The sequence below is a fragment of the Scardinius erythrophthalmus genome (assembly GCF_964197995.2).
Source record: "Scardinius erythrophthalmus genome assembly, chromosome: 15".
Classification (NCBI taxonomy): Eukaryota; Metazoa; Chordata; class Actinopteri; order Cypriniformes; family Leuciscidae; genus Scardinius; species Scardinius erythrophthalmus.
The window spans coordinates 7489287-7504882 of record NC_138235.1 but is presented as its reverse complement, the minus strand read 5'-3'; the positions used below and the strand labels follow the sequence as shown (position 1 = coordinate 7504882).

The 15596-nt window shown below is 42.2% G+C and overlaps 1 protein-coding gene across 1 annotated transcript; it reads left to right on the top strand.

Moving 5' to 3' along the window:
* Positions 1-91: 91 nt before the first annotated feature.
* ptpdc1b (protein tyrosine phosphatase domain containing 1b) lies at positions 92-15535 on the top strand (the record flags this gene model as incomplete). The annotated part of the gene is made up of 9 exons (XM_081386486.1): positions 92-101; positions 434-608; positions 6709-6789; positions 6871-6989; positions 9769-9906; positions 10973-12015; positions 14261-14443; positions 14533-14643; positions 14717-15535. 9 exons carry the CDS (start codon positions 92-94, stop codon positions 14801-14803), a joined length of 1947 nt encoding a protein of 648 aa, XP_081242612.1. The 3' UTR covers positions 14804-15535.
* Between the last annotated feature and the right edge of the window lie 61 nt (positions 15536-15596).

Sequence of the window (15596 nt, the reverse complement as noted above, 5' to 3'; positions counted from 1 at the left end):
CAATTGTTTTGTTCTGGAATGACCTCTTTGCTGTAGTGCTAATGCGTTTTCCCTGTGCCCGAACAGAGATTGCCATGGAGGAGGGAGTATCATGGACTTTGGTAAGCGACGGCAAAAAGTTACAGCCACATGTGTTATTATATTGTATTATTAGTCAAATAATAACCATCAGAATGATGTTACACTGTGTTCTTCTAGAGTCTGACTTTACAAGAACCACCATCTGACCTTTTTTTAAAAGCATTTTGATTTCTTGCTGTAATCAGTAAAGCAACAGGATCTGCATCAACTACACATCTATATGGCAGAACTGAGCCAATCTCATCAGTTGGCCAATTTCTTTTGCTCACCTGAGTAGAAATTTATTTCAGACAGTCTTTCCCTAAGACGAGATTGAAATCGATTAGACTGAATTATGATTGTGTTTTTGAAGTGACGGGTTCCAGGGTTCCCAGAGCCAGATACACAATGGTTGGGGAGGCGCTGCGTTACGTGATCCCCTGCCACATGCAGTGCTCCATAGGGTGTGGAGGACAGGCCTGCAAGTATGAGGACCCGTCCCACTGGAGCGAGGACCGGCAGGCCATACGAGGAGTCTACTCGTCCTGGTACGCTTACTTAAACTTCTTCAAATATAAAAGTCTGACAATTAACCTTCTCTATTTGTTGTGCTGAGATCTCTGTCAAAGTATCATGTTCTTTTTCTTTATTATATGCCAAACAGAATTGCAAAAATAATGATTATTTATTTCAGAAAAGTCAACCTGTAAATGAAGGCTTGCTTGTATTTGATTTTACACTATATTGCCAAAAGTATTGGGACACCCCTCCAAATCATTTAATTCAGGTGTTCCAATCACTTCCATGGCCACAGGTGAATAAAATCAAGCACCTAGGCATGCAGATGCTTCTACAAACATTTGTGAAAGAATGGGTCTCAGGAGCTCAGTGAATTTAAGCGTGGTACCGTGATAGGTTGCCACCTGTGCAAGAAGTCCATTCATGAAATTTCCTCACAACTAAATATTCCACTGTCAACTGTTAGTTGTATTATTATAACAGTGGAAGCAATTGGGAACAACAGCAACTCAGCCACAAAGTGGTAGGCCATGTAAAATCACAGAGCGGGGTCAGAGCATGCTGAGGCTCACAGTGCGCAGAAGTCGCCAACTTTCTGCAGTCTCAATTGCTACAGACCTCCAAACTTTGTGTGGCCTTCAGATTAGCTCAAGAACAGTGCGTAGAGCTTCATGGAGTGGGTTTCCATGGCCGAGCAGCTGCAGCCTAGCCTTACATCACAAAGTGCAATGCAAAGAGTGGGATGCAGTGGTGTAAAGCGTGGGATGCAGTGGTGTAAAGCGTGGGATGCAGTGGTGTAAAGCGTGGGATGCTGTGGTGTAAAGCGTGGGATGCAGTGGTGTAAAGCGTGGGATGCAGTGGTGTAAAGCGTGGGATGCAGTGGTGTAAAGCGTGGGATGCAGTGGTGTAAAGCGTGGGATGCAGTGGTGTAAAGTGTGAGATGCAGTGGAGTAAAGTGTGAGATGCAGTGGTGTATAGGTAAGGTAAGGTATCTTTATTTCATACCCGCAGGTAAATTTGTTTTGCAGATAAAAGAATTCAGTCATCCAAAAAAAAAAAAGAAACATAGAAGACATACGAAACAAACAAACAAAAAAAACATTCCACATACAGATTTACAGGTTTATAAAAACATCATGACAGGCTGCACCATGACACACACATATTCTCTATCCAAATTAACTATTAAATGCTAAAACATCTCTCTTACTTATATTATTTAAAATTTCAATTGCCACTGGAACAAAAGTATTCCTGTACCGTCTAGTCTTCCATCTCGAAGCCACAAACCGGCGACCAGAAGGAAGTAACTTAAAATCATTCCTTAAGGGATGCAACCGATCATTCAAGACAGCACTTGCTTTCCGGTACAGCTGATTTGTATAAATATTTCCTAAATTCCGTTGATTTACTCCTATTATCCTACTCGCCCATTTAACAACTTGGTTTAAGGAGTTCTTATTCTTCACCGACAGGCTTCCATTCCACACCACAATGGAAAATGACATAATAGATTCAATAAAAGCAAAATAAAACAAAGTCAGCATGTGTCTGTCAATATTAAATTTAGCAAGTTTCTAAGGCAACTCAAACGTTGATGACCCTTTTTACAGACCATTTCACAATTCAACTCAAATGAGTTTTGAATCTATGACTGTACCAAGATATTTATAACTCTCCATACGATCCACAACCTTTCCTTTGATAGTCGTAGTGACCTGATCAACAGCGTGTGTTCTAAAATCAATGATCATATCTTTCGTTTTAATAATATTTAACTTTAGATAAGAATCATCGCACCAGGTCACAAAATCATTCACAACTGGACCGTGACCAGACTCTTCCCCCTGTAGCAAGCTCACTATCACTGTGTCATCAGCAAACTTAATAAATATCCTGTTTTCATGCAAGCTTTGACACATATTGGTGTACAAAATGTATAGTAATGGTGAAAGAACACAGCCTTGAGGCGATCCAGTGGATAAACATAATACATCTGAAAAGCTACCATTCACTTTTACCCTCTGCATTCTGTTAGTTAAAAAGTCCATTAACCATCAAACTAAATTGTGGTTCAACTTGTAATACTCTAGCAGTCTTCTGGCTAGGATGTGGGGTTGTATAGTATTAAAAGCGGAAGAGAAGTCAATGAACAACAGTCTTGCATGGGTATTTTTCCCCTCCAGATGCTTAGTAAGTTTAACAACATAAGTGAAGCATCCTCAACACTTCTATTCGCTCTATATGCAAATTGCATAGGATCGAGGGCTTGTCCAGTCTTACTCAATATCTCAGACTTCACCAGTTTCTCAAATGATTTCATTACTAAGGAGGTGAGGGCAACTGGTCTCAGATCATTTAATACTTTAGGATTATTGCATTTGGGAACAGGAGTAATAATAGACTTTTTCCACAGGCTAGGTACCTGTTGTGCTTGTAGTGACCAATTAAAAATATCACAAAATATTGAAGTTAATTGCTTTGCACAGTGCTTTAATATTCTCCCACATATGTAGTCTATTAAAACCTATTAAGAGCATTTGAAAGGTTATCATTTGATCTAAAATCGTCAATACACACAGTGCTCTTATTCACATTATGCTGTAATCCCACAATTTTCTTCATACCAGACCAAGCTGAGCCTAAATTATTGTCTGCCAATTTATTTTCCAACTTAACTTTGTATGCTTTCTTAGCTTTAAGGATCTCCGTTCTAACCTCCTTCCTCGCTATTGCACTCTCTAAGCCTTCCCCCTGCTTGTAGGCTAGCTTCTTATTCTGCAAACTTGTTTTGACTGATTTTGACATCCATGGTTTAGTATTTGGAAAAAACCTTAAATTTACGTGTAGGCACAATCATATCCTCACAAAAAGTTATATATGAACATACAACATCAGTCAGTTTGTCAATATGTTCACAAGAGTCTTTAAACACCTCCCAGTCAGTACAATCGAAGCACCTCCCAGTCCGTACAATTGAATAAAGCATGGGATGCAGTGGTGTAAAGCGTGGGATGCAGTGATGTAAAGCGTGGGATGCAGTGGTGTAAAGCGTGAGATGCAGTGGTGTAAAGCGTGGGATGCAGTGGTGTAAAGCGTGGGATGCAGTGGTGTAAAGCGTGGGATGCAGTGGTGTAAAGCGTGGGATGCAGTGGTGTAAAGCGTGAGATGCAGTGGTGTAAAGCGTGAGATGCAGTGGTGTAAAGCGTGGGATGCAGTGGTGTAATGTGTGGGATGCAGTGGAGTAAAGCGTGGGATGCAGTGGTGTAAAGCGTGGGATGCAGTGGTGTAAAGCGTGGGATGCAGTGGTGTAAAGCGTGGGATGCAGTGGTGTAAAGCGTGGGATGCAGTGGTGTAAAGCGTGGGATGCAGTGGTGTAAAGCGTGGGATGCAGTGGTGTAAAGCGTGGGATGCAGTGGTGTAAAGCGTGGGATGCAGTGGTGTAAAGCGTGGGATGCAGTGGTGTAAAGCGTGGGATGCAGTGGTGAAAGCGTGGGATGCAGTGGTGTAAAGCGTGGGATGCAGTGGTGTAAAGCGTGGGATGCAGTGGTGTAAAGCGTGGGATGTAGTGGTGTAAAGCGTGGGATGCAGTGGTGTAAAGCGTCAGAGGCAGTGGTGTAAAGCGTCAGAGGCAGTGGTGTAAAGCGTCAGAGGCAGTGGTGTAAAGCGTGAGATGCAGTGGTGTAAAGCGTGCGATGCAGTGGTGTAAAGCGTCAGAGGCAGTGGTGTAAAGCGTGAGATGCAGTGGTGTAAAGCGTGAGATGCAGTGGTGTAAAGTGTGGGATGCAGTGGTGTTAGCGTGGGAGGCAGTGGTGTAAAGCGTGGGATGCAGTGATGTAAAGCGTGGGATGTAGTGGTGTAAAGCGTGGGATGCAGTGGTGTAAAGCGTGGGAGGCAGTGGTGTAAAGCGTCAGAGGCAGTGGTGTAAAGCGTGAGATGCAGTGGTGTGAAGCGTGAGATGCAGTGGTGTGAAGCGTGAGATGCAGTGGTGTGAAGCGTGAGATGCAGTGGTGTAAAGCGTGAGATGCAGTGGTGTAAAGCGTGCGATGCAGTGGTGTAAAGCGTGGGATGCAGTGGTGTAATGCGTGGGATGCAGTGGAGTAAAGCGTGGGATGCAGTGGTGTAAAGCGTGGGATGCAGTGGTGTAAAGCGTGAGATGCAGTGGTGTGAAGCGTGAGATGCAGTGGTGTAAAGCGTGAGATGCAGTGGTGTGAAGCGTGAGATGCAGTGGTGTAAAGCGTGAGATGCAGTGGTGTAAAGCGTGCGATGCAGTGGTGTAAAGCGTGGGATGCAGTGGTGTAATGCGTGGGATGCAGTGGTGTAAAGCGTGCGATGCAGTGGTGTAATGCGTGGGATGCAGTGGAGTAAAGCGTGGGATGCAGTGGTGTAAAGCGTGGGATGCAGTGGTGTAAAGCGTGCGATGCAGTGGTGTAAAGCGTGCGATGCAGTGGTGTAAAGCGTGCGATGCAGTGGTGTAATGCGTGGGATGCAGTGGAGTAAAGCGTGGGATGCAGTGGAGTAAAGCGTGGGATGCAGTGGAGTAAAGCGTGGGATGCAGTGGTGTAAAGCGTCAGAGGCAGTGGTGTAAAGCGTGAGATGCAGTGGTGTAAAGCGTGGGATGCAGTGGTGTAAAGCGTGGGATGCAGTGGTGTAAAGCATGAGATGCAGTGGTGTTAGCGTGGGAGGCAGTGGTGTAAAGCGTGGGATGCAGGGGTGTAAAGCGTGGGTTGCAGTGGTGTGAAGCGTGAGATGCAGTGGTGTGAAGCGTGAGATGCAGTGGTGTGAAGCGTGAGATGCAGTGGTGTGAAGCGTGAGATGCAGTGGTGTGAAGCGTGAGATGCAGTGGTGTAAAGCGTGCGATGCAGTGGTGTGAAGCGTGCGATGCAGTGGAGTAAAGCGTGGGATGCAGTGGAGTAAAGCGTCAGAGGCAGTGGTGTAAAGCGTGAGATGCAGTGGTGTGAAGCGTGAGATGCAGTGGTGTGAAGCGTGAGATGCAGTGGTGTGAAGCGTGAGATGCAGTGGTGTGAAGCGTGAGATGCAGTGGTGTGAAGCGTGAGATGCAGTGGTGTGAAGCGTGAGATGCAGTGGTGTAAAGCGTGAGATGCAGTGGAGTAAAGCGTGAGATGCAGTGGAGTAAAGCGTGAGATGCAGTGGTGTAAAGCGTGAGATGCAGTGGTGTAAAGCGTGGGATGCAGTGGAGTAAAGCGTGGGATGCAGTGGTGTAAAGCGTGGGATGCAGTGGTGTAAAGCGTGAGATGCAGTGGTGTAAAGCGTGAGATGCAGTGGTGTAAAGCGTGCGATGCAGTGGAGTAAAGCGTGGGAGGCAGTGGTGTAAAGCGTCAGATGCAGTGGTGTGAAGCGTGAGATGCAGTGGTGTGAAGCGTGAGATGCAGTGGTGTGAAGCGTGAGATGCAGTGGTGTGAAGCGTGAGATGCAGTGGTGTGAAGCGTGAGATGCAGTGGTGTAAAGCGTGCGATGCAGTGGTGTAAAGCGTGCGATGCAGTGGTGTAAAGCGTGAGATGCAGTGGTGTAAAGCGTGGGATGCAGTGGAGTAAAGCGTGGGATGCAGTGGTGTAAAGCGTGGGATGCAGTGGTGTAAAGCGTGAGATGCAGTGGTGTAAAGCGTGAGATGCAGTGGTGTAAAGCGTGGGATGCAGTGGTGTAAAGCGTGGGATGCAGTGGTGTAAAGCGTGAGATGCAGTGGTGTAAAGCGTGAGATGCAGTGGTGTGAAGCGTGCGATGCAGTGGAGTAAAGCGTGGGAGGCAGTGGTGTAAAGCGTCAGATGCAGTGGTGTAAAGCGTGCGATGCAGTGGTGTAAAGCGTGGGATGCAGTGGAGTAAAGCGTGGGATGCAGTGGTGTAAAGCGTCGGTCCATAAACCTTGTAGAAACCCTTCCCAGAAGAGTTTAAGCTGTTATAGCTGCAAATGGTGGGCCAACTCCACATTAAACCCTACGGATTAGGAATGGGATGTCATTAAAGTTCATGTGCATGTAAAGGCAGACGTCCAAAAACTTTTGGCAATATAGTGTACATACCAAAAAGTTCAGCTTCAAGATTAAACTTTTTTGATACGATAATAACCTGTTTTAATAGATTAATTTACGGTTCCTCTGTCTCTTTTTCTAGGATTACTGATAATCTGCTGGCCATGGCCCGCCCTTCCACTGAAATTATTGAAAAATTCGACATAATAGACCAGTTTTTGAGGTAAAGCCGACTTAATCTTAACTTAAAGTGCCTTCAGAAAACTTGGTACACACTTATAATTTAACGTTTTGTCGTGTTAAGCTGTGGTTTGAAGACCATCATTAACCTCCAATGCCCTGGTGAACATGCCAGCTGTGGAAACCCGCTCGATCCTGAGAGTGGCTTTACTTACCGACCCGAGACCTTCATGGAGGCTGGCAGTGAGTAACAGTTCATTCTGCCAAATGTGCGCTTTCCTGTGTGATGTGACAAAGATATAAAGAATCTTCTTAACATCTGTTTTTCCACATTTACCATCTGAATCCTTGTTGAAAACAAAACTACCAGTGCACAATCATCCAATTATTTCCCATCTACAAACAGTCTGGAAGAAGACCTCTCGTATTTTAGGGGTTGACCCTTTTTTAAGCCCTTCGTCTGCTAAGTTGTTAATAGGTGGAACACCTGTGTTTTGGAAGGAATGGGTAGATAAAAATATAAATATTCTGGAAGATCTTTCTTAGGATGATGCATTGATATCTTGGAGACTTAAACAAGAATTCATCTTGTCTAATGATCAATTCTTTAGAAATGTTGGCCCATATTGATAGGATAGCATCTTGCAGTTGATGGAGATTTGTGGGATGCACATCCAGGGCACGAAGCTCCCGTTCCACCATATCCCAAAGATGCTCTATTGGGTTGAGATCTGGTGACTGTGGGGGCCATTTTAGTACAGTGAACTCATTGTCATGTTCAAGAAACCAATTTGAAATGAATATTATGGGTACTGGTCACGAAGCATCTAAATATAATTCCTTACTCATTAGTCAGATGGGCCCCAAAATATTAGTTCTGCGGTTAAGATAATTTGGGGAAAAAGATTTGGGATGCTCATTTGATGATGAGGAATGGGGGAGGATCACTGGTAATTTAAAATTGATGTCTAGAGATATTAGAACACGTCTCATACAATTTAAAATTTTACACAGATTCTACTGGACACCCAGAAGGTTTTAAGGATAATCCTGAATGTTGGCGATGCCAGAGAGAGGAAGGCAACCTATTTCATGTCTTATGGCAATGCTCAGAAGTCCAGTATTTCTGGAGAGAGTTACACAACTATATTTTAAAGATATCACAGACCCAGTATGATTTCTGTCCTAGTTTATACATTCTTGGTGACCCTCTGCCTTTAAGTCATGTTAAAAAATGAATCACAGTGGATACAGAGCTGCATCATGTTGGACAGACGTGTGATTGTAAAAACTGGAAATCTTCTGGAAGGCCTCCGATTTTTGAGTGGCTTTCAGATTTAGGGCAGGTCACAGCCCTTGAAAAACTCTCCTATAGTTTGCGTGGGAGGATTGATGTTTATTTTGATAATAAATCAGATAATAAAAAATGGTCATGGTAAATATAATTTAGCTTAGTGGGAACTTATGGTGCTTGCAACACCCCTGTCCACTTTGGTGTGTGTTTCGTTTTGTTTGTTTTTTTGTTTTTTCAAACTGTTCTATTTATTTATTTATTTACTTATTATTTATATTGTTACCATTTATTGGTTAACTGTGTTGTTTTATGTATGTGTATATATATATACACTCACCTAAAGGATTATTAGGAACACCTGTTCAATTTCTCATTAATGCAATTATCTAATCAACCAATCACATGGCAGTTGCTTCAATGTATTTAGGGGTGTGGTCCTGGTCAAGACAGTCTCCTGAACTCCAAACTGAATGTCAGAATGGGAAAGAAAGGTGATTTAAGCAATTTTGAGTGTGGCTGGGTTGTTGGTGCCAGACGGGCCGGAGTATTTCACAATATGCTCAGTTACTGGGATTTTCACGCACAACCATTTCTATGGTTTACAAAGAATGGTGTGAAAAGGGAAAAACATCCAGTATGCGTCAGTCCTGTGGGCGAAAATGCCTTGTTGATGCTAGAGGTCAGAGGAGAATGGGCCGACTGATTCAAGCTGATAGAAGAGCAACTTTGACTGAAATAACCACTCGTTACAACCGAGGTATGCAGCAAAGCATTTGTGAAGCCACAACACGCACAACCTTGAGGCGGATGGGCTACAACAGCAGAAGACCCCACCGGGTACCACTCATCTCCACTACAAATAGGAAAAAGAGGCTACAATTTACACAAGCTCACCAAAATTGGACAGTTGAAGACTGGAAATATGTTGCCTGGTCTGATGAGTCTCGATTTCAGTTGAGACATTCATTTGGCGTAAACAGAATGAGAACATGGATCCATCATGCCTTGTTACCACTGTGCAGGCTGGTGGTGGTGGTGTAATGGTGTGGGGGATGTTTTCTTGGCATACTTTAGGCCCCTTAGTGCCAATTGGGCATCGTTTAAATGCCACGGCCTACCTGAGCATTGTTTCTGACCATGTCCATCCCTTTATGACCACCATGTACCCATCCTCTGATGGCTACTTCCAGCAGGATAATGCACCATGTCACAAAGCTCGAATCATTTCAAATTGGTTTCTTGAACATGACAATGAGTTCACTGTACTAAAATGGCCCCCACAGTCACCAGATCTCAACCCAATAGAGCATCTTTGGGATATGGTGGAACGGGAGCTTCGTGCCCTGGATGTGCATCCCACAAATCTCCATCAACTGCAAGATGCTATCCTATCAATATGGGCCAACATTTCTAAAGAATGCTTTCAGCACCTTGTTGAATCAATGCCACGTAGAATTAAGGCAGTTCTGAAGGCGAAAGGGGGTCAAACACAGTATTAGTATGGTGTTCCTAATAATCCTTTAGGTGAGTGTATATATATATATATATATATATATATATAATCTTTTTTTTATATGCCAATTACATGATTATTTCTATAGTTTCTGGTTTGCAAATGAGAAAGTCAATAAAGTACAAATCTTCTTAACATAATTAAGTAATACCATAGTAGCTGTGGTTGTTCTTTTGTCTTCAGATTATAAAGGTGCTCTTGTTGCTCTATTTTAGTATATTTCTACAACTTTAGATGGAATGACTATGGAGTATCGTCTCTCACATCAATCCTGGATATGGTGAAAGTCATGTCTTTCGCCATTCAAGAAGGCAAAATCGCTGTTCACTGTCACGCGGGACTTGGCAGAACAGGTATAGTTCTGTTGTGTATGTTTACGGTATATTTAGATAAAAGTGGAGCAGTGGTGGCATCTTTTTTAGGTTGATGTGGCTTATAGGCTTAAGTGCTGATCGTTTGCTGGCAGTCATAAGCTATCAGTGTCCTCGAGAAAGACACTTAACCTCAGGTTACAGTAAGTACATTTAGTTAATAAATATTACTTGGTACTTAAATGTACAATTACACTGTAACAAGAACATCTTAAATAAAAAAATGTTTTTAAATGCCTTGTGGATATTTTTTTGGTAATACAAATACTTTAACTGCATGTCGTGTTTTAGTTACAATAGAGGGAATGCATTGACGTCACTGTCCCGCAGGAACACACTCTCTCAGCCAGACTGAGAGGTAGAAGGCATGACTGGATTTAATAGGGCAAACTTCGAAAACACAAGTAAAACGAAAGATTATCAGTTTAAACTAAAGGTTGGACTCGATATAGTGTTCCTTACAACTTACCAAAGATCCAGTGATCCATGGATATTGACATGCAGCCAGAAATCGTGTTTCCTGGCATTTATATGAGCCTGATTTCAACAGTGACGTCACATGCATACATATATTTAATATTTACCATTGTATATTCTGCATAATTGGATGTTTTTAAATAAACACTGACAAAAAAAAAAAAAAAGTTTTGAACAAAATAAAAGTTTTTGGGCTGGTCAATATGTTGATATAGATAACACTGATGATCACCCGGATTTAAACCTATTTATATAAAGCGTTCACAGGCAACTTTGTTGTATGTATTTCCCCGATGTCGAAATCAGGCATATATAAATGTCAGGAAACACGATTCCTGGCTGCATGTCAATATCCACGGATCACTGAATCTTTGGTAAATGTAAGGAACGCTATAAGGAATTGAGTTTCCCCATTCAATTCAGTCACGCAGCAGCTCTTTTGCCACTCAGTACGGCTGAGGGAGTGTTTTCCCGCGGGAAAGTTTATTTAGAAAATAAAAAAAAACTAAAACAAACTGCAACATATGTACGTTAGCTGGAGACTAACTCTTTTTACACATTTTTGTCATAGGTGTGTTGCTGGCCTGTTTCTTGTTGTTCACCACACAGATGACAGCAGATCAAGCCATTCTGTTAGTCCGAGGCAAAAGACCGAACTCGATCCAGACCAGAGGACAGCTCCAGTGCGTGCGGCAGTTCGCTCAGTTCCTCGTTCCCCTGAGAAACCTGTTCGCCAAAGCTGAGCCTGGAGCGCCGGCCGTCACTCTTCCACAGTATCTGATCCGGCAGAATCACATCCTGCACGGATACGAGGCTCGGAAGCTGAGATTCATGCCAAAGCTAGTTCCCCTCGTCTGCAGACTTCTCCTGGACATCGCAGTGAACCGGCAGGTCATCGAGGAGGACATCGTCGAAGTTCCCGACAATCCATCTGACGAAGAGAAACCGATTAATGAGAACTTGATTTATCAGTTAAACAGAGAGATACCGGGAAATGGGGTGACGATGATCTGCCCACGTCTTCCAGGTCTTCCCAGAACCAACAGAGACAACTCACAACCTCTTTACTACGTGCGTAAGAGCCTCAGCTACAGCGATTCTGACCTGCGGAGGCTAGCGGCGTCTCTCAACCTCTCAGATAACCCTCTGGGTCTTTTAGCCAGCATACACTCATCGACCTTCGGCAATCAGATGGGACTTTCCCAGAGCTATATCCCTCCTTCTCTGGGCGCTTGTAAGGACAATCCCATCTACAGCTCAACCAGCAATATCTGGGAGCTGAAGACACTCATGGACCAGAACGAAGGATCTCAGCAGCTCAAAAGCAGGAGGCAGTCCGTCCTGCAGCGAAGCAAATCTGTGGGCGTTTCAGATGAAAAAAACTTCACAAGCATCGCCAGAATGTTGTCCTTCTGGAAGAAAGACTGCAAGAAAAGTTCTGCCCCCAACGAGACTGGAAATGTTCATGAGAAAGATCATTCGGAGGTGCCTTTGATCAAGGTCCAGTCCGAGCTGTCTCTGGAGTCCCGCCGCCTCCTGGTGGCTCAGTCCCTCGCCGTGGACCTCGATAAGGACGGGGGGGAGAAACACATCCAGAAAGTGGCCACTTGGCAGGTATGGGTGCATGTGCTGATGAACTAAGAAGATTAAAAGTCTAGGGTGTGGGTTAAAACTTCAGAACAAACATACCTCCAGACATGTGTTTAGCAGGATGAATTCGGGAACTGCTCCACAATATCACTTATATTCTGATGGGAGATGTTGTTCTTGTGGTCTAGGTCTTGATCTGATTCTAGGTTTTGGCTTAGGTTTGGTTAATTTTGTGAATTGGTAAGTTTCATCAGGGTGTGAAGAAATATAGAGCTGCGTATCATTAGCATAACAGTGAAAACTAATGCCATGCTTCCTAATGATATCTCCTAAGGGTAGCATGTACAGAGTGAACAGCAACGGTCCTAGTACTGAGCCTTGTGGTACGCCATACTGAACTTGTGATCGATAAGACATCCCTTCATTTACTGCTACACTGATAATGGTCAGATAAGTATGATTTAAACCATGCTAGTGCAATTCCACTAATGCCAACATAATTTTCAAGTCTATATAAAAGAATATTGTGGTCGATAGTGTCACATGCAGCACTAAGATCGAGTAACACTAAAAGAGAGATACAACCACGATCGGATGATAAGAGCAAATCATTTGTGACTCTAATGAGAGCTGTCTCAGTAGTACTATGGTATGGTCTAAATCCTCGCAGATATCATTTCTTTCTAAAAAGGAACATAGTTGTGAAGATACTGCCTTTTCTAGTATCTTTGACAGAAAAGGTAGATTCGAGATCGGCCTGTAATTGACTAATTCTGTAGGATCGAGTTGAGTTTTTTTAACAAGCGGTTTAATCATAGCCAGCTTAAAAGTTTTTGGAATGTATCCTTATGACAAAGATGACTTAATGATATTAAGAAGAGGATCTATGATATCTGGGAGCATTTCTTTCAGTAGCTTAGTCGGTATAGGGTCTAACATACATGTCGATTTAGATGATTTAATGAGTTTAGTAAATTCTTCCTCTCCTTTAGCAATGAATGAATCGAATTTTTTTCTTAGGGAGACTAAAATGCACTGCATGATGCAATACTGTTGTAGACGGTTGCATAATTATAATTTTCTCCCTGATATTATCATTCTTGTAAGTGAAGAAGTTCATAAAGTCATTACTGCTGTGTTGCTTGGAAACTTCTGGGCTTGAAGCTTTATTTTTCGTTAGTTTAGCCACTGTTTCAAATAAATACCTAGGGTTTCGTTTATTTTCTTCTAATAGGGTTGAAAAATAAGCAGATCTAGCAGCTTTTAAGGCCTCTCTGTATGCAATCGAGCTCTCTTTCCATGAAATGCGAAATACCTCTAGTTTTGTTTTCTTCCAGTTGCGCTCCATTTTTCTGACTGCTCTCTTACACAAAAGAAGATATTTTAAAGAAGGTTGGTAATTAAACAGTTGCTGGTCCCCATTTTAAAGAAGGTTGGTAATTAAACAGTTGCTGGTCCCCATTGACATCCATAGTATTTTATTTTCCTACTATGGAAGTCAATGGGGTCCATCAGTCGTTTGGTTAATGACTTTCTTCAAAATATCTTCTTTTGTGTTCAGCAGAAGAAAGAAAGTCATACAGGTTTGGAACAACTTGAGGGAGAGTAAATGATGACAGAATTTTCATTTTTGGGTGAACTGTCCCTTTAAGCGTAAAGGAGCAACTGTGTCTAAAGTCCTGAAAAAGAGAGAGTTAAAAGTTTCTGTCGCAATATCGAGTTCTTCTAAGCTATCTGGGATGCTGAGATGATGAAACTGGTCAGGAATGTTATTAATAAAGCAATCTTTAGTGGCAGAAGTGATAGGTCTCACATATTTATAACACGGAGTCGGCTTTGCAGCCTTGGCTAAATGAAGTTTACACAAGACTAGATAATGATCTGAGATGTCATCGCTCAGCTGCAGAATTTCAACGGCATCAACATCTATTCCATGTGATAATATTAGATCTAGAGTATGATTACGACAGTGAGTAGGTCCTGACACGTGTAGAGTTAAGAATGTCTTTAAATGCCAATCCCAATGCATCTTTTTCGTTATCTACATGTATATTAAAATCACCAACAATTATGACTTTATCTGCAACCATTAATAACTCTGATAGAAAGTCAGCAAATTCTTAAATTCTCAAATGATAAAGTCAGCTCTGCATCCAGGACCTATTTATTGTCTTATCTAGCTAATCAACAATCTATTCACGTCATATAGAAAATATGACCTTCGTTTTCTGAATGCAAGGTTAGTACATGTGTTCGTTCTTTTCTGCAGGCCGACCTCAATCGGCAGGGAGCGTGGGAGCGACTGTGTTTGGAAAAAGACCCATTTATTCTGTCTGGAATCTTGTGGTCCTGGTTGGAGCAGCTCAAAGAGCCGATCATCTCAGCTCACGATGTTCACGCTCTACACGAGACCAGCCAGGACCCCACGACTATCCTCAACTGCCTGGATAGGGTGAGATCACAAGAGGCATTCCATGCATGATTCTAAATGGAACTAATTTCATAGAACTAATCGGAATCCATTCTTATTACCAACTTCAGGCTTCCAGAGAAACAGTGAGGTGTATTCTGGACTGTTTCGCTCATTTATTTACAATACCCGAGGAAGTCGAGAGCGCTTTTCTGGAGCGAGCAGCAAAAGCTTTCACACAGGTACTGTGTCTCATTCTAAAGATGTGTCTAAATGCTTACATGCACACTTTGATTCACTTTTTGCTTTCTTCAGATGAAAAGCACAGATGGTGGGAAGAGCGTCTTGAAGCTTGTTCTGCATGATTTGAGGTCGGCCGCCTTGAACGAGTTTGAGGTGTAACACAGGTAACAATACCTAACTGAACACCTTCACTGCAAAGAGAGTTCATTTACATCTCTGTCCATCATCAAAGAAAAGCTCCACACATCAGTTTCTCAGTAACCGGTGAAGCTTGGCACAGGACTGAAGAACAGGGTCATGGGAGAGTCAGTATTAAAGTCTTTGTTTGTTCCTCGCCTCTTAGTTCAGATTAACAATACATGATCCATTGTTCCCATTTGTAAGCGCTGAAAAATGCATCTGGATTAATGCAATGCAATGGTTAATTGGGTAACACTTTACAATAAGGTTCATTAGTTAACATTGGTTAACTACAATTGTTAGCATGAACTAATAATTAACTGCACTTATACAGCATTTATTATTCTTTGTTAATGTTAATTTCAACATTTACTTATACTTTAGTTAATGCACTGTGAATTAAGTATTAGTAAATACTAATGTTAACAATATTTTAAAAATGAACAGCTTTATTTTTTATTAACTAACATTAACAGATTAACAAATACAGTAACAGATGTACTGCTGTTAGTTAATACATTAAATTAATGTTAACTAATAAACCTTATAGTAAAGTGTTACCGTTAATTGTTTTGATGTAGAAAAATCACATACTGTTTATTATGTGCCATGGTGTTAATACTTGAAAAGCACTGCAACTGAAACCTCTCATTTTTGTACCATGTTTGTACAGTTATTTGTAATAAAATAAGTAGATTATATGCAAACGAGAAATGAAAACTGTCTTCATTTTACATTAATGTGAAGGCGAAGGTGTGTGCACTAACTGAAG